This window comes from Plectropomus leopardus, chromosome 23, assembly GCF_026936395.1.
Source record: "Plectropomus leopardus strain MGB_pleo_1.0 chromosome 23, ASM2693639v1, whole genome shotgun sequence".
Taxonomy (NCBI): Eukaryota; Metazoa; Chordata; class Actinopteri; order Perciformes; family Serranidae; genus Plectropomus; species Plectropomus leopardus.
In genome coordinates this window covers 1,910,116-1,929,651 of record NC_142198.1, presented here as the reverse complement: position 1 = coordinate 1,929,651, position 19,536 = coordinate 1,910,116, and the positions used below count along the sequence as shown (strand labels likewise).

At 39.3% G+C, this 19,536-nt stretch overlaps 1 protein-coding gene across 1 annotated transcript in view; it reads left to right on the top strand.

Annotated features, from left to right (window-relative positions):
- The window catches only part of frem1a (Fras1 related extracellular matrix 1a), a 68,309-nt gene that overhangs the window by 15,402 nt on the left and 33,371 nt on the right, over nucleotides 1–19,536 (top strand). Inside the window, exons 6-7 of the mRNA XM_088073325.1 lie at nucleotides 16,775–17,098; nucleotides 17,181–17,289. Of these exons, the coding sequence (XP_087929451.1) occupies nucleotides 16,775–17,098; nucleotides 17,181–17,289 (433 nt within the window). The remainder of the gene's footprint in view (nucleotides 1–16,774; nucleotides 17,099–17,180; nucleotides 17,290–19,536) is intronic.

The window sequence follows — 19,536 nt, the reverse complement described above, 5'->3', positions numbered from 1 at the left end:
CATGAATTGCATCATTCAACTTTGTATCCCCTACACTTTTGACTCGTAGATTATGGACAGACTGTGGTCTACTTATTGTGTAACTTTCTCAGAATGTATATTACATAACTATATATTAAATAGAGGGTGTTGATTTAGCAGCACAACAACATATAGTTGTGAGACTGAATATTACTTTAAATGGCGTCCTTTGTGGAGGGACCCACTTCTATGTAGATATGAAGGGCTCATTCTAATATCACGAAAATGCATCATTTCTTATTTTCATAGAATTAAACAATAATTTAACATGCTCATTGTTACATTCAGAGTCTGCTGAATCCATTAATGCTTTTATTTTCACCACTAAATGTCACCAAAAACTACACACCGCACCGGTAGGATTTTAAATAAATAAATACTGTAAATAAATAATGTGCATCATGTCAAGTACATGAAAATATGATTCCATAGTCTTGTTCAAATAAGCTTACATTTTTTCATTACTTCTAACTATATTGTAGAAAAACATGGCTAGACAGAGATTGTCACTTGAGGAGCAAAGGAAAAGAAATAGAGTACCAACAAAAGAGAAGAGAGAAATTAAACAGTGACCCAGAGAGAAAACCTGAGATGCAAGAGAAGGAAAGACAGGTGGAAAAAGAGAGCTTAAGATAAAAAGTAATACAAATAAGCAACATGGGAGACAGAGCAAAACAGAAAGTATTGGAGAGATGCAAAGAGAAGGTCCAGACAACGAAGGTCCAGTGAAGGTGCAGTGCTGCAAGCAGACACACCCCCAGACAGTCTGCTGGATCAGAGTATTGAAGAATGCAATACCAGACAGTCCAGGAGAGAAGGAAAACTAGGAAAAGACATTCAAGAGAAATACAAGCTTTGAAAGAAAAGCTTAGGAAAGTAACAAAACAGCGAAACAAATTGAAAAAGCAAAAATGGCGAGGAAAAAAGGCTTAATTAAAACAACACTGGACTCTTCAGGGACAATAACTAAGAAAATGCTATCAGAAAGCAAACTTCGAAAACCAGAAATCAAGAAAGCCCTTCTCTTCCGCAATGTTCTCAGAATTTTAAGAAAGTTTAAGAAAAACAAACAAGCCCCTGCATAATGGTGTCAGTCATCATTGCTGAGGTTGTCAGGCAGGATTCTGAAGAAGTATTGCCTCCTTAACAAAATCCAAGAGTTTGGTTTAACTTACAAATTAATGAGAGGAAAGAAACAGACAGCACAGAAAAAGACAACATTCCTCCAAGGTATCATATAGACTGTTCAAGATTTCCTAATAAACTCTGCATGTGTGACAACTGATAAGATGGACACAATCACTAGGAACAAGATGAAGCACCAAAGAATGATCCTAACAGACTCCATGATCAACCTCCACACTGATTTCCTCATTAGAAACCCAACTGTGAAGCTGAACTATTCTGTATTCTGTGCTCTGAGGCCATTCTGTTACAACACCAAAAGCATCAATATGGAAGATATGTCGCATGCTTAATGTTGAAGTCCTTAGATCAGCTGGTGTTGTGAGGTCAAACAAACTGGATAAGTTTTAAATCAGTTTGTTGCTCTCCAGCAAGTGAGGCCTGCCTTCTTCGCACCTGCTCACATGTCTAAGCAAATACACGGTTCCAACCCAAGAACAAGACAAAATCCATGTTCAGTGGAAGCAATGGGAGAGAGTTGAAGAAGATACAGCCAATGGAGTCCATATCAATACTACGCTCGTCCAACACAGTGGCAGTCTTTCAGAGCTCATCAAACTCTATGAGCAAAAACAGAAATGAAACCACAACACGTGTGTTTAGTGTGAAACCACTCAAAAGAATACAGAAACACAGTTGAGAACTGTGATGAAAGTACAGCAATTGTCGATGTTGACTTTGCAGAATCCTGGAGATGCCGGTATCAATCTGAAGTTCAGGCCTGCCATTTTAGACAAAATCTGCCACAGATAACCCTGCATACTGGGATGTATTACACTAAGGGTGGAAAGGCAGGGTTTTGCACAGTTTCAGAGTCAAAGAGATAGGATGCTGCAGCAACTTGGACATACATAGATCCAGTCCTAAAAGAAATCAAGATGAAATATCCACAGGTTATCACTGTGCTTCTGGTCTGATGGTCCAAGCAAACCGTATAAGAACAGGAAGATTTTTTTCTTCAGTCTGCTGTCCCACCTACACTGGGTTTTGAAAGAGCAACATGGAACTTCTTTCCCACTTCCCATTGTAAGGGTGCCCCAGACAGCATTGGAGGAACAGTGAAAAGAACAGCAGACACCCTGGTCCTGAGATGAAATGATGTGGCAGATTCTTTGAAAAAGTCTCAAACAGTCTGAAAGGTGTTGAACTCTACTACATTGCAGAAGAACACATGCAAACATATGACACCCTTCTCTCGATTACCTAAACAAGACAAATACACCAAGTCATCCCACATGAGAACAGGATCCACCACAGACAACAATCCTGCTTTTGCAGTGAGATGTTGGTTTGGAAGTGCTTCAGACCCGCTACCTTCTATCTCCCTGTCTACCCAGAGGAAGGAAGGAGGACGAAGAAAGGACCTTTGATGGAGGAGATGGAAGGGGAGATGAAGGAGGAGTTGGAGATGGAGATGGAAGATATGATGGAGGGGGAATTGGCTGAGGAATTTTTGAAAGGTCACAACGGTACTATGAAAGCAACTACTGTTGGCAGCCTTAATAATGGAGACTGGCTAGCAGTAGTGTATGATGACCACTGGTGGCTAGCCAAGACCATTGCTGTGGATACGGAGCACCAAGACGTGAAAGTGGAGTTTCTACATCCCCATGGTCCAACAACAAAGGTTAAACCAAAGCTTGGCAGAAGGGATGTTTGTTTCTGCCCAGCTGAAGACATAATTGTGAAGTGGGAAATGCAACACCACTCCAGTCAAGAATGAGAGAAATTCACAGTATAGCCACTGATGTGATGGATTTCATAGAGCGTGAGCACAGCCGACGCAGATTGAGGATGAGGAAGAGAGAGGAGATTATTAATAAAGGACGAGTGAAGGAGGAGGGGAGATGAACATAGGAGGAAAGGAAGGGAAGTACAGGTAGCTGATAAGGAGGAGAAGAACAAGTGGTGGAGGAAGGCAAGAAGAGAAGAAGGCCCCCTATGTTCTACATCGTTTTTTACATAGCTGGAAATGGTCACATTTACATGTTTATTTTCCAATTTGTGTTCAATATTAGACAAAGAGTAGTTAGTTCATCTATTGTCTCCTACATCTGTTGAAAAACATTTGTTTTTTAATCAGTGATGCACATATTAAATTTTTATGTCAACACTGTCAGGTGTATATTTTTGTTGATTTTTAAAAAAATAAATTTTATTCTTTGCACAGTTTATGTAGTTAATGTAATAAAAGACTGTCTGATCTACATCCTTTTATGTCTTACTTATTTTAAAAAAATTGTTTTTATCATACTGAAATTAAAAACAAATACTGAAAATTCAGACGTTTAGAAATTTGGGTTTTCAGAATTGTGTGAAATCACAACACAAGTTTATATATTGTATTTTATGGCATATCAAAGTAACTAAAAACTATTCCAATGTATTTCAGGACTTTGGATTATTCTTAGACTGGAAGAGTTAAAATTGTATACTTTACTACAAGTACATACTTTAATGTCTCTGACGGAGTTGACACAAATCAAGTTCTAAACTGAAACATGATTTTTTTTTAAAAGTGTTTTTATTTAGAACCTGTTCCTTTACATTGTTAAATAACTAAGTGTTTTCTCTACAAACATATGCAAATCCAAATAATACAATGTGCATTTAAAAAAAAATATTTAAAAACCTGTTTTGTCCCTTATCTCAAGAATGAGTGAATTAAAAACTTGCTAAGTTTGGTACTTTCGGCCGTGTCAGGTTGTAGAACTTTCTGTTTTTTTAATCTGGCCTTTCAGCACCGCTTTTGCTCTTTTTACGGTCCATCTTATCGGCTAATTTTTACGTCTCATCTTTGTGGCATCTTGCAGTGACCCTCTTGGGGTGGAGCAATAACCTGAGGTCAAGTATCAGACGTAATGATGTCATCAATGAGGTGAACTACTGTAACCTGGGCTGTGAGCACAGCCTACATCATATTTTTACTGTGAAACTCTGCAAGACTGCGGCATCTTAATTTGGCTAATAGCTGCTAAAATTATGGCTAATGCTTTTTAACGTGAGCTCATCATGTTGTCTGATCATTTTGATCTCAATTTTTGCTCTTTGACAAACAGACATCAGTGTTGACTGAAGTAAAAGGTTTTAGTTAAAGCCTACCCAACTGAAAACAATTAATGTTACCTCAGATGTTATGTTACATAGAAAGCAAAGGCTGGCCAACGCTGACACCACAGCATAGTGACGACCCTTTTCGTGGTTCATGTGTGAAATAAGCTTCTGTACCCAAAGTTCTGCATAGCTCATGCATAGCAGAGCGCTGATTTTTTGTCTGAGTGAGTTACAGGGAAATGTCTATTATTATTATAGTATTAACACTACATAATGAATATCTGTACTGGTGAATAATATACAGGGCATAGATACAAGGAATCGTGCAAAAAAAACCCAGACAGATTAGAGTGCCCCAGTAATGAGCTCTAAAACATGGAAATGACTTAGCATTTCACCACAACGGTGGTGTAGTTTTTCAGCGTTAGCTTTTTACTTCTGGCAGTTGCATGTAAACTACAAAAATCCTAAAAAGTGGTAATCATTTTTGGGTTATATTACTGAACAAAATGCATCATTATCATAAATGTATGTTTGCCACAGAACGTATTTTCTGGAGTGATCCAAGATCCAAGGAAAAAGACCATCAGCTGTTTGAAAGGGGATCCAGGGTGAAGTTGAAAGTAACATTGGCATCTGGGGTACTCTTTTTAAAGATTGACAGTTGACAGAAGGACAGCTTATCAAAATGTTACATTTAGTTGTTTTATTTATTCAGTTTTTATTTTTATTTGTTGTTATTATTATTTATTATTTATTATTATTTATTATTTATTATTGCTAATCTAAATTTTAGGGAGGGAAATGGAGGGGAAATGAAGATAGTTAAAAGTGATATATCAGGGAAGGGTGGTAATTAATGAGATCAGGCTAGTCCTAATCAATCAATTTGTTTTTAGCATACCAGTTTTTTTTTTCTTTGAATCATGCATTATTATAATGCTGATTTAAAGCTTGGGCAAACCAGCGCTCCTGGAGAAAACCCAAAAAATAAAAACCTAAAAAATCAAAATGAAGAGAGAGAAGAGGGAACGGGAGGGGAAATTAAGCTATTTAAAAGTAATGTATCAGAACAGGGTGGTAATTAAGGAGATCAAGCTAGTCCTGATCACTTGTTTTCATCTTAGCAGTTTTTTTTTAAATCATGCATATTTATCAATGCTGATTTAACCAGCTTTTATGGAGAAAACCCCAAAATTAAAATAAATAAAGGAAGAAAGAGAAGGGGGAAAGGGAGGGGAAACAAAAGTAGGTAAAAGTAATGTGGCAGGACAGGATGGTAATTAACAAGATCAGGCTAGTCCTGATCATTTGTTTTTATCCTACCACTTGTTTTTTTTTTTCTTTAATTCATGCATTATTAATGCTGATTTAAAGCTTGGGCAAACCAGCGCTCCTGGAGAAAACCCAAAAATAAATAAAATAAAATAAAAAGAGACTGTGGGGAATCAGTGCTAGCTACTGAGCCTCGAGGGAAAAGGGAAGAGTGAAAAGAGATTTAAATAAAGGAAGAGAAAAAGGGGAAGGGGGAGAATGTAGGGTGGCAGGACAGGGTGATATTTAAGGACATCTGAAGGGAGGGAGTTTGACCCCAGATGGAGAGGGGTTTCTCATCTGTGGTACGCTGTGCTGCTGTTGAAACGGTTTGACACGGGGCCGTCTAAGCAGTGGCTCCCCTTTATCGGCAGAGAGGTAATTTGACCCCTCGATACCTGAAGGGAAATCCACCACAACTCTAGCTGTATTAATTTCCCTTCGGCTAGGTTTTTTTTGTGTGTCACGGATGGGTGGCAAACAGGTTTGTCTCAACTCAAGGGTTTGGAGCTGCAGGCTCCTGACGTGGTCACAAAGAGGACGGTTCTGTGCAGCATCTTTGCAGACACGCTGAAGTGGTCTCTGTCCCACAACACACAGTTCCTCCTGTTCCCGGGCCCGTTTTTCACCCGCACGAGACACGTTAAACTTGTCTATTTTTTGTCTTTCCTCCCTGGCCTTCTGCACCTTTAATTTGTTCTGTTCATTGTGCAGCCTGTCGGCCTCTTTCTGAGCCTGGAGCCACTCTTTGTTGCTCTGAAGCTCTGCCCTTCCCTGTTCTGCTTTCTGTCCTATGACTGTATTTCTGTGGGCAGTGATAGACTGCAGCGCCACAGATCTTTTCTGAGCTTTTTCCTTCAGCTGCTCTGCTAGCTCAGCCTCTCTCTCGGCCACTACCTTGGCAATAATCTGCTTTTCCCTCAGATCTGTAATAGTGACCTGCTCTGTTTTAAGGGCCCCCAGGTGGTCCAGAGCCATCTGTTTGGGTGCCTGGAGCTTCCTGAACTTTTCCTGTTGCTCATGTCTCCTTTTGAGAAGTTTTTCTTCTCCTTGGAGCTGAGCAACTTTGGTTTTCTGCTCCTCTGCCCTAATTTTTTGTGCCTGTTTTTCTATGTTCTGTTTTTTTTGTGCAATTTCATCTATTCTATTTTGTTTGTTAATTTTCTTTATATCAGCAATTTTTTCTAATTCCCTTTTATCTTCCCGTGCATGCAGGTCATCAAGGCCCCTGAGCATTTCTGCATCTTTCTTATTCTGCAGCCTCTCTTCTGCTTTTACACGCTCTTTTTCGTGTATTTGTTTTTCCCAGTATTTAACAGTGTCCTGGGTTTTAATTCTTTGCTGCATCATTTTTTCCCTATTCCTTCTCATATCATCTTCCCCTCTAGCCCGAATTAACTCCTCATCCCTGCATGCTTTATCTTTATCCATTTGTTGTTGTTTTGTCTTTGACTGAACAATCAACATATTTTCCCTGTCCATTTCTGTTCGTAACATAATTTTGTTGGATTTGTTGTGGTAGCAGCCTCTGGCCTGCTCCACAGTTTCCTTTACCTCCTGAGTTTTTTGCCACCGTGCTTCAAGAAGTTTCCCCTCTGCTCTTGATTTGTGGGAAATGTACTGTTGTCCATCTACCTGCCTGTTGTAAATTTTTGTTTCTTTTGGCTGGTTGCCTCTGACGTGGTCACAAGGAGGACGGTTCTGTGCAGCATCTTTGCAGACACGCTGAAGTGGTCTCTGTCCCACAACACACAGTTCCTCCTGTTCCCGGGCCAGTTTTTCAGCCGCGCGAGACACATTAAACTTGTCTAATTTTTGTCTTTCTTCCCTGGCCTTCTGAGCCTTCAATTTGTTCTGTTCATTGTGAAGCCTGTCTGCCTCTTTCTGAGCCTGGAGCCACTCTTTGTTGCTCTGAAGCTCTGCCCTTCCCTGTTCTGCTTTCTGTCCTATGACTGTATTTCTGTGGGCAGTGATAGACTGCAGCGCCACAGATCTTTTCTGTGCTTTTTCCCTCTCCTGCTCTGCAAGTTGAGCCTCTCTTTCGGCCACTACCTTGGCAATAATCTGCTTCTCCCTCAGATCTGTAATAGTGACCTGCTCTGTTTTAAGGGCCCCCAGGTGGTCCAGAGCCATCTGTTTGGGTGCCTGGAGCTTCCTGAACCTTTCCTGTTGCTCATGTCTCCTTTTGAGAAGTTTTTCTTCTCCTTGGAGCTGAGCAACTTCGGTTTTCTGCTCCTCTGCCCTAACTTTTTGTGCCTGTTTTTCTATGTTCTGTTTTTTTCCCGCAATTTCATCTAACCTATCTTGTTTGTTAATTTTCTTTAAGTCAGCAATTTTTTCTATTTCCCTTTTATCTTCCCGCGCGTGCAGGTCATCAAGGCCCCTGAGCATTTCTGCATCTTTTTTATCCTGGAGCCTCTCTTCTGCTTTTACACGCTCTTTTTCGTTTATTTGTTTTTCCCAGTATTTTACAGTGTCCTGGGTTTTAATTTTTTGCTGCATTATTTTTTCCCTATTCCTTCTAATATCATTTTCCCATCTAGCCTTAATTAATTCCTCTTCCCTGCGTGCTTCATCTTCAAGCATTTGTTGTTGTTTTTTCTTCGCCTGAACGATCAACATATTTTCCCTGTCCATTTCTGACCGCAACATAACCTTATTACATTTGCTGTGGTAGCAGCCTCTGGCCTGCTCCACAGTTTCCCTTCCCTTCTTAGAAATGGCTTCAGCTAAACTGACCATTTTATCTATTTGTTTGTTTTTTGTATTACCACGTATTACTTCTTAGAAGTGTTAATAAGTGGCTGTATAGATTTGATTTCTAGAGTTAGCAGTAGTAGCTGAAGTACTCGGCTGTTTTAGCTCCTAACAATACTCAGGATGTGTTTGTTACACTGGTCTGAGGGAATGAGAGAGCTGGCTTCCACTTACAGGGTTCTTATACTTTCCCGGAATGCAACATCAAAGGCAGTGATGTCATCATTCCTTTATGACATCATGCTACATGACATCATGCTACGTGACATCACATTCCATTGATATGCCTTGTGGTTTTTTTTTTTTTTTTGCTTTCAAGAAAACTTTATTGACTAAAATTACATACAGTGTGGAATTTGATTTGCTTTTTTTAAAAAAAATTATTTAAAATTAACATAAACAAAAAAGTAGTTACTAAGGAACTAATGAGGAGCGAATAAGGAGCTATTAGTTATTGGTCACTTCTTGAGTGACTCCCAAGCCCCCAGGAAGTGCGCCACGCTCTGATGCAAAATTCACATAGTGGCCGAAAGTGAAATTACACTGTCATGTGAAGCACACTGGCCCAGAAAGACTTTTCCCCAGTAACATTGAGAAAGAGACATCCTTAAATCTCTGGATAATTTTCTTTTTTGAGACATGTTGACTTTTTAGAAGGCATTTTTAAATAGCCATTATTTAAAACATTTAGTCCTAAAGACATAAAATGTGCCATTTTCCGAGTATATAGATATTTCTCCGGACATAAAGTGAATGCACATCGGACTCGCGGGACTCCACCGCGTGCACCTGACACAACACAGGCTTCATGCTGGCCGTAGTAATGGATATTTTTGATCATCCATCATTTTTCTCATCTTACAACACATCCATTCACAGTTGGCTGTAAAGCCTATAATAAGGACGTCTTACCGTGTCTGTATCAGCGACTGTATATACCAACTGTCACCAACTGGTGGACCGCAGTCCGGATCCAGACCCAAACGTTGTCCTGTCTGGACCCTTGGCCGAATTGTAATAAAATGTAAGAATAAGAACAATAATGTTCACAGACTAGGGCTGGACAATGAATCGAAAAATAATTAAAAACGACATTCAGAACCTCTAACTGACATAATCTTGCCCATGTCTCGGTTATTTAAATATTCTGCTAATCCTTTCTCCACTAGGGCAGCCAACTCTCACACATCTGCCGTGTGTCTCACGGTTTTTGGCTCTGTCTCGCGCTCTCAGGACACTGAGGAAAATCTTACGCCAACAACAATCATGAATAATTGAACAATCATGTATAAAAGTGAATGACTTTGACTGTAAAATACAGCTGAGCATTTGACAACCGAGTCATATGTGCTTCCACAGCATTTCATTAACGTGGATCAAACAGCTGATGGTCCGACAGCAGTGCAGTGGGACTGAAAAACAGAGTGCAGCTTCTCCTCACAGCACCAAAGTGTCTGAAACAGCCAAATTTGCAGAGGTAGAAAGTAACTTTAGACATCTACAGACTACTTTTATTTAGAAACACCAGGACGCATTACTCTGTGTCTCATCCAGCTGCTCATGCTGAGCTCTCGTTGTTATACATTGATATACATTGTTATACATTGATTTAGTGATCTGGGGGGCTGGGGCCACAGGCACATGACCTTGTTTTCACCCTTTCTCTGACTGGGAATGTTGGCAGGCTGTTGGCAGCTACAGAAGAATATGGCCTACTCAAAACTTTTGCCCCAAAGTAAAATGATTAACAGCACTCAGCAGAAGTTGAAGTTTGTTTAAGATGGAGCTTTTAATTTTTATATAATGCTGGAGAGTTTAATAAATAATAAAAAAAAAATATATATATAAATAATAACACATCATTTGTTTGTTACACTCCAACACACCGTGGTCAAATGAAACTGTGTCAGTGAACTATTAAGGCAAAAAACAAACCACAAAAAAAAAAAAAGATAAAAAAAAATGTTATTAATTGTGTTTGAGGTAAAATGTTCACATGATGGTGATATAGATTTTAGGTATGAGGTTTGGACCTTTGCTGGGAGGAAATTGCTGTAACTGGACTTCTTTGAGTTTTAGCTGAATACCCCTGGTATATACAGTCTACAGTCTGTATTGAAACAACTGGTTATCAGTGCGGAGCACAAGTGACAGTTATTAAATGGTATTGAATGTGGTATTTACTTAAAGTTGAGCTGTGTGTAGTAAAACACAGGGCAATGTTATAAGGCACCACCTTTTATTATATTTTTGTGGGCACAACACTTTTTTTTTTTTTTTACTAACAGTTGTAAGTTGTATGTATATTTGTGTGTTTATGTGTGTGTGTAGAGAGATAGATATACCATTATCTGATCACCACGTAAATATTAAACGGACAGCACTGCTGTTGTTATACCGTTGATTAGCGGCTGTTGCTTATAAGCTAAGCGACTACGAGAGGAATAGTCGTGAACTAGGATCATTCGTGTGAACAAGCCAGTGAGTCGGAGTCAGTGCTCGGGTACACTTGGATGTGCTCAACCGCATTGCGCTGTCGTTAATCACTACTTCGCATGCTCAATGGGCCAGTAGATCTGGGTATTTTACACTTTCCTAAACCCGGAAAAAGAGTTTTCTCCGCTTCATGCGCCACTGAGCAGCTCTCATAGGAATGAACGAGGCCCCATCTCCACGGCTGTATCCAGTTTTATAATTGGTCCATGGTGACGCCCAATGAAATGTCATACATTAATTCATCATAAGTTAGTCAATGTGATGACTGAGGAAAATTTTACAGAATTTCTTAATAACCAATCAGTTTAAAATAGCCAGTTTACATATGACATAATTCATTTGTGTTAGTCATTGGGAGGACAGTAAAGCTCCTTTTTTATTTTTAGAAATAAAAACACAAATTAACTTAAGGGGTGCACTCATCACATAAGACTTGTTGATAAGCTTATCATTCGGTAACAAAGGTGTTGATTAATTACCAGTAATATTATAAGGTTGATGTAACTCAGGTTGAAAAGCCAACTACCACTTAGCCAATCCCAGACCACTTCCAAGCTATAAATATCCAGGTAAAGTGAGGTCACTTCCTCTTCTACGCACAATTACACTGGTTGGCCAGATGAACTCATCTGAACACAAAGCGTTTGAACACACATTATGCTCCTTAATCCTTTGCACCCAGGTAAGTTTTGTCTGTATGTTCTGAAATTAAAAAGTTTCAGCTAGCATAGCAGTTACACATTACAGCAGTAAATGGGTTGTATGGTGTGTTATTATTTAGTTTGGGCTAGTCAAGCAGTTAAGCAGCCTGTTGAATTTGTACGTATGTGTGTTAATGAGCTCCTGCTAGCGTAATGGTTAGCATTTTGAGCAATATATTCTCTTTGCATGTGTTAATGAATAGCTGGTACACGCTTTGTTGTAGACGGCAAGCTGTAATTCATGGAAGTTAATTAATTAATGGTTTCAGGGTTGATGATAACAACTGCTTGTCATGTAATTTGTTCAAAAGCCTTTGATTCTCGTCCTGTATGTGTTTCAATTTAATATTTATGTTATAGGTAAATAAGTGAATAATATATTTTTCAGCCACAACTAAAGATGTTGTTATTTGGACATGATCACAATACTTGTGATGTCGTAGATGTAACAAATGAGTAACATAAATAAGATGTTTAAAGAGATTTATTTTGAAGGTTGGGCTCTCGTTTTGACAGCTTCTGGCTGGATGATAATCTCCTGTTTTAGGCAGGGGTAGTTATTTTTTGTGGAAATCCTGCCAAGTCCAGCAGACAGACAGTCCACTGGAGGAGATCTTTGGGAAATTGACTAAGCTTGCTGTTTCAAATTAGAACAGTACAATATTTTTATTTGAGAATGTTGCGCAACAGAACTAAAATTGCTATGTGTAAATTAATTAACTCCTCTTGACTTCTTAATAGGTCAGGGTGTTTTGTTGATGGACTTCAGGGATGATGATATAATCTTGCTTTGATGGTGAGCTACCCATGACACCTGGAGTCCCCTCGTTCCAGTGTTTTTTGGGCATAAACTGAACTTTGGCAAAATAAATGATCTGAACTTTGAATGAACTGCACAGAAGTGAATTCATTAAACTCTAGAAACATACTGAGCTGAAAGGCCTATATTTGTGTTTTGTACTGAATCTTCTGTCTTCTGTGTCTCTTTAGTCCATAACGTTACATATTTATTGTTTAAATTGAGCTAATCCAATTTATGTCCACATTGTAATGATTAAAAGAATCCACCATGTGTTCAGGCAGAACGATAATAATAAGAATAAGGTACAAAGTACAAGGTGGATTTAATTTGTCATTTTCATAAACATGGTTTGAGGTGAAATTACAGTTGATCCTAAATCCTTCTACATCTTTCTGGTGTCGAAGGAGGAGTTGAGGAGTCTCACAGCCTGGGAAAAGAAGCTGCTCTGTAGTCTGGTGGTTCAGCAGTGGATACTTGTGTATCTTTTTCCAGATGGCAGCAGGATGAACAGACTGGGGTGGCTGCTGTCTTTCAGTATCCTTTGGGCTCTGTGCAGACATCTCACTTCAACAAGGCCTCTGATGCTCTGCAGATGGGAATCAGTGATGTTCTGGGTAGTTTTAATCACCCACTGTAGAGCCTTCCTGTCCTGGGCTGTGCACGAACCGTGCCAGTTGGTGATGTTTCCAGTCAGTATGCTTTCTATTGCTCCTCTGTAGAGGTTAACCAGGATGTTGCTGTGGAGTTTAGCCTTCCTAAGTTTCTGTAGGAAGTAGAGCCTTTTCTGTGCTTTTATAACCTGGGTGGTGATGTGTGATGACCAAGATAGATTCTCAGTGATTGTAATTCCAAGGAACCTATAGCTGTTCACCTGCTCCACCTCAGCTCCACTGATGTAGACAGGGGTGTGTGTCTTTGCCTCCTTCTTTCTAAAATCAAAAATCAGCTCCTTGGTTTTACTGACGTTGAGCAGTGGGTTGGTTTCTCTGCACCGCTGCAAAATTGTTGATTTCCTCCCGGTTTGATCTCTCATTGCTGTTTGTAATACGGCTGATGATGGTGGTGTCGTCTGCATACTTCACAATAGAGTTCACCTGATGTCTGGGAGTGCAGTCATGAGTGTACAGTGTGAGAGGAGGTGTGATTGCCAATTCGAGCTCTCTGGGGTCTGCAGGTGAGGAAGTCCAGTTCCCAGTTGCAGAGTGTTGCACTAAAGCCCAGAGTGTTAAGTTTTCCAATCAGCTTCATGGGAGAAATTGTGTTAAATGCTGAGCTGAAGTCAACAAACAGCATCCTGATGTAGCTGTTCTTATTCTCCAGGTGAGTGAAGACTGATTGAAGAGCAGTAGATATGGCATCCTCTGGGGATCTGTCGGTTCTGAAAGCATTCTGGTGAGGGTCCAGGTTGGCAGGGATGTTGTCTTTGATGTGCTGGAGAACCAGTTTCTCACAGCACTTCATCAGGATGGAGGTAAGAGCCACAGGGCGGTAGTCATTAAGACTAAACAATGCAGACTTTTTAGCTATAGAAGCAATGATGACTGTCTTGAGGCAGGAGGGAATGGTGTCTTGTGAGAGTGAGATGTTGAACAATAACGATAAGGTTGTAGCCCCTCTTAAGACTGGCAAAAGCATCATGAAGGCAATAATTAAGTAACGATTCAGTACTCATTAACTACTCAGCATGATGCTACACTTTACTTTAGGGGACACAAAATGGGTAACTAATGGTCAGGTAATAAGTACTGATTCAGTACTCAGTAACTACTCATTTAATTCAGTCCTACACAAAAGGGATTACTAATGGTCATGTAATAAATAGTTTCAGTACTCAGTAACCACTTAGACATAGAACAAAAAGGGGACTGTTAAAGCAGTTAGTAGTGATTGAGTTGTTACTCTGCACTTTTGTGAGCTTTTTGTGGAACTTCCAGGAACATCTAGAAAAGGGTGAAGAGGGTAAACACCATCTACAAACCCCAACCACTGGAATAGACAAGACTATCTCTGCATCTGGGAAAGTGCTGAAGTGCACAGAAAGGGACTGAAAACTGGCTGTGGTTCTGGCCACATTGATCTGCTTGGGGTTCCAAATGCTTTTCTCTCTGTGCTGCAATCAAGATAAAGTGCCAGGTGCAATGGGCTGGTGCTGAGAGGCTCAGGACTAGCTTCTGCTCTTGGGCCACTGAGATCCCGAATAGGATCTCTGCCCCCTCCAACCATGCGTCTGTTGTTGCTTATTTGTTCATTATTGATAAATGTTACTTACTGGCTCTGCAGGGGCTGGCGGGATTACAGTTCACTGTGATTACATCTGGTAAATAACGATTGATTGACTGGTTAATAGGCCATCCCTTATTTGTTCCCTCACTCGTTTTACTAATCAACTAATTTTGGAATTTACTCAAGAACTGGACATTAACTAATAGTTACTTCCTTATTCGTCCCTTATTAGATATGTCATCAGTAACTAATTAGCAACTGTTACTTACTCAAGAATTGACCATTGATAGTTACTCATTCATTCCTCATCAGTTCTTTCAGTCATTATCAATTAACATATTATTAACTACTGAATAGCTACTGTATGACATTTGATTGGGAGTTACGCAAGAACTGACCATTAACGAATAGTTAGTTTCCCATTAACTCTTTTGCAACTACTTGTTTTTTGAGTACCTTAATTATAAGTGGTACCGTCATTTTTTAAATGAATAAAATAATCGCAATAATAATAAGTAATCGAAAGTTGCTCAATCACGACAAAATACCACAATTAAATGAAATTAATATAAAAACAGCCACATTAATAAATAGATGTCCTACAGATGCTTGATATGATGTTTGGCAAGGCTTTTTTTCTCTTTGTAAGGAAGTGTTTTAAATTAAAAAACTGGGGGAATTTTAATTTAAATTACATTGACCACATCACAATGTTTATTTACAATAACCTCCAGGTATAAAATCGCTGCATCACATACATGTTATCAAATAGTGCTGAGCAAAATCTGCCTTCATTGATTTGTTTTAAACACCTAAAAAAGGCCCACCAACACTGTTACATCAAATACAATAGACTCCATTGAGAAAATCATTTCACTCAACTGAATGGCAGAGTTTTTGGTCTACTGCTGCCTCAATCAGCTATTGCGTAAATTAAATTGAAGCAAATTTTCAAATACAGCATACACGTAGACTAATATCTTTTTCGTTTACATGGATAAAATGTGTATTGCTGCGGCCTCATCCACAACAGTGCATTGCTTAGCTTTAGTGCCGGTAGAATTGACAAACGTCAGACAAGATAGACAACTGTGTTTAACTCTACATTTATATCTTACATCTATGACTGAAAATGACAACAGAATTTAACAAGTTTGCAATGATCCAAAACAGTTTTTTACAAGGAGGTGACATTTCTTGTTGTCACTGTGATTCAGTCGATAGCTTGGCTGTTGAAAAAAATGCTAAAAATAGAGACTAGGAAGGGACTTTAAGGTTATGTGTACTGAATAAACACTAGTAATATACAGATTAGTGCAAATGAAGTGCATGTTGCTAAAAGCTGCACATTAAGTAGGGGTCCCATGTTCATGGAAAACCTGGTTAGGTCATGGAATCCCACAACCTTGTTTTTTTTAGGCCAGGAAAGGCCATAAAATTCGCTTGTGTGTAACATAAGTTTATATCATGTATCACATTAGCTGAGAAAGTTATTGACAAGCTAGTTTACAAACATTCAGAGCATTTTTTAAGTGGTAAAGTGTGAGCAAGCAAAGACAGCCGCTAGCTGTAACTAAGCTGGCATTGGTTGCTTTGTAAGAGGATCTGACAAAGTAATTTTCCAAACAGCAAAATAGCCAATGCACCAGCAACATCAGCACTAGATTCTGGATTAATTAAATAAATTACTTAGCTAGTAATTCATTTTTTAACAAGCAAGATAACAGTAGCTAGTATTGATAAGCTGAAATTGCAATATCATAATATATTTAACAAATTGGCTGTAGTGTTGGGGTAGATTGGGTTGTCCACTAGTTGGAAGGTCAGTGGTCCTCCATTTCACATGTGGACACATCCAGTCCTTGAACAATACTACTGAACCTCAGATTGTTCTTGCTGGTTGTTCCATTGGTGTGTGTTTCTGTATAAATGTTTAAAATTAATTAAATGACAGCACAAAATACTTGAAGTCCATTTTTTAGTATTACATGAGTTCAGAAGAGTTTAGCTGAAAACAAAATCCTCTTTTTCCTCGCAGTCTTGACTTGTTCCTCACAAATGTTTGTTCCTTTGGCCTTTGCTTTTAAATATTTGGGACTAAATAAACTACATGAGAAATGCCAATCTTAAAGTACTTTCCCACTCCCCAAATTTGTTAAATTACATATATATTGCTATATTGACAAAACCATGGGATTCTTTTTTCTTTTTCTGTGTGTAGTCTGAACAGGCCTGGATTCCAGTGCAGATAGTGGGTGCAATGCCCAACCAGCCTCCCAAACCGTCCTTCATGTCCATGTTTATCCTGGAAGTGGACCAGTTCATCCTCACACCACTCTCCACTGCTACACTAGACACCGAAGACGAAGAAACTCCCAAACAGCTTTTGGTTTTCAACATCACCAAACCACCAGCAGACGGCTTCATCACTCATCTGTCAGATCATACGCGCCCAATCTCCTCCTTTACGTGGCTTGATCTCAATGACATGCTCATCGGGTATCAACCTCCAAACTCCTCACACACCCAACGCAGGAATTATGAGGTAGCACTTCCCTTTCTCATACTTTGTGCACTACATAAAGCAGTTTGGTGTTTCTGAAACTTTTTGCAATGTTTCCATGCAGGTGGAATTTGAAGTTCACGATTTCCTCTTTGAGAAGAGCCCACCAATGACTGTTCATGTGTCTGTAAGGAATGCAGATACGAACGCACCCAGGGTGTCCTGGAACATGGGTATGTAAGCATCGTCACATTGCTACACACAGAGTCTCTGTGCCCTAATGCATCATGAACCAAAGCTTTATTACCTAGCATACTGTCATAGCAGCACATTGCCCACCATACCTGTGGAGTAAGTATTAAAAAGCCTTACATGTAATATTCTCAAATTTGAGGCCTTCAAAAGTAAATTCCTCAACAAAAATTCTCAACTCTACAATTTCATTTAGTAGACGCTTTTATCCAAAGCGACGCACAACACAAGCAAGAATTTAGACTTAAGGAAAAAAACCTTAGTAAGTGCAAAAAGTGCTTCAGGAAGTGCACAAAAACATAATTTTTGTTTATAAAGGTCTTTATTTTTATTTCTTGTCCTTTCACCGTGATGTTATGTGTCCTGCTGTGTTTTGAATATTGTCACAGACTGTCTGTGATGGTCAATGTTTTCACTTAAGTGCTGTGCACACATCTGACACCTGTCTGCTTGCTGTCATCTCCGGCTCTCTGCTCTGTGAGCTGAGGCAGCTGCACAGCACAGAGTTTCTGATAATACAAGATAATAACCTAATATCTTTAAAATCATAAAATGTACTGGAATTCATGTGTATGTAGGATATTACTACATACATCCCTGTTGTCCTCCACTGCAGTGTCCACTGTGACAGCAGATGTTGTATTTACTCATGTCAGTGACAAAGGTTTTTTCCGTCCAGGCAATGCTCAGTGTTTTTTTTTTCCCTTGATAATGCTTTCTTTTAGTGATGATTGTGCCATAGTCCATCAATACTGCATTCATTAATTTTGATTATGATCAGATGGTGTTTTATGGTCCAGTGGATGTGCTGTGTGTTGTGAAAAGCTTATCAATACGGGTTACCATTTTCCTACTCTAAATATCATATGTATCGTGCAAAATGACTATATCCCATTTCTCCATAGTCTCCTTAAGTTAAAGGAAAACATAAAAGCTCTTCTCAGAGAGAAAGAACATTGATTTCACAGATTGTTGGACTGTTAAATTTAAACAGTAGTTTATTTGAATATTCACGAATTTCACATAAAATCACAATCATATCAGATTCTGATTAGGCCTACTTGATACTGGATAGATGCCCAACTCCAGATGTGACATTTGCATGTCTGGTACATAGACTTTATGTAAAGTGCCCAAGGGAGGACCTTTTTGTGTAGACCGACGTGGAACCTGTCGCCTCAGTTCCCTCGTCAAAGGCCTGTGGGATTTTTCCATTATATTTTGGATTATTGGACAATAATCTCCATGACCAACCTTTATGATACTTAAACATTGTGTTCAGCAAGATGATGTTTATGAATGAACACCGCTTTTATGATTGATGAAGCTGAAAAGCGATCACCAGAAATAAAAAGCCAACATTTGGCTATAAAGGAACTACACTAGCATAAATTAGTATCACCACCGCAACAAAGTGTGTTCGGTGCGGCATGATGACATTGTGTGATCTTTTTCAACATCTTGTTAGCAACCGCCTTTTTTAAGACAAAGAAAAGCTTTAAAATTCATCCATCCATCTTCTTCCGCTTATTTGAGACCGGGTCTCCGAGGCCACAGGCTGAGCAAAGTATTTCAGACGTCCCTCTGCCCAGCAACACTTTCCAGCTCCTCCTTGGGGACCCCAGGAGGCATCCTGATCAGATGCCCGATCCACTTCTTTTGACTCAAAGGAGCAGCGGCTCTACTCCGAGCCTGTCCCGGATGTGTGGGATATTTACTGACGTTGTTGTATTGTAGAACAAAAAAGTAGTCTCCGAAGGTTATGTTGGCCACAGACCTCATTTCAGACATCTAACACAAAATCTATTGACTTTTTGATGATGAAACTGTGAGTGGTGAAATGCTGACTTATTTCTGGGATCCAGGTAGTACTCACTTCTGGGGCACTAGATGCAAACACATGAATATACCATTATCATATCAATTAAAACATTCATGTCATTCCTGTGGCCAAGTGTAAATTTGCATCTATTTGTGTCTTTGCCTTGATTTTGTATATAATCTTGCCACGCAGTGTGCTTGCATTGTGTCTTGTGTGAATATACCAGCCAAGTTATATATGTGAAATACCAATTAGCATTAATCTCAAAGATGGGTTACACCAAAAAGACTATTACAGACACCAGAAATCATCACTGTAAAGGAGTGTAGAGTGCCTTCAGTCTTGAAGTTCTCTGAACACCGAAAGCTGGTTGCTCCTACTTTAGAGCTTTTAACTATCTGTTCTT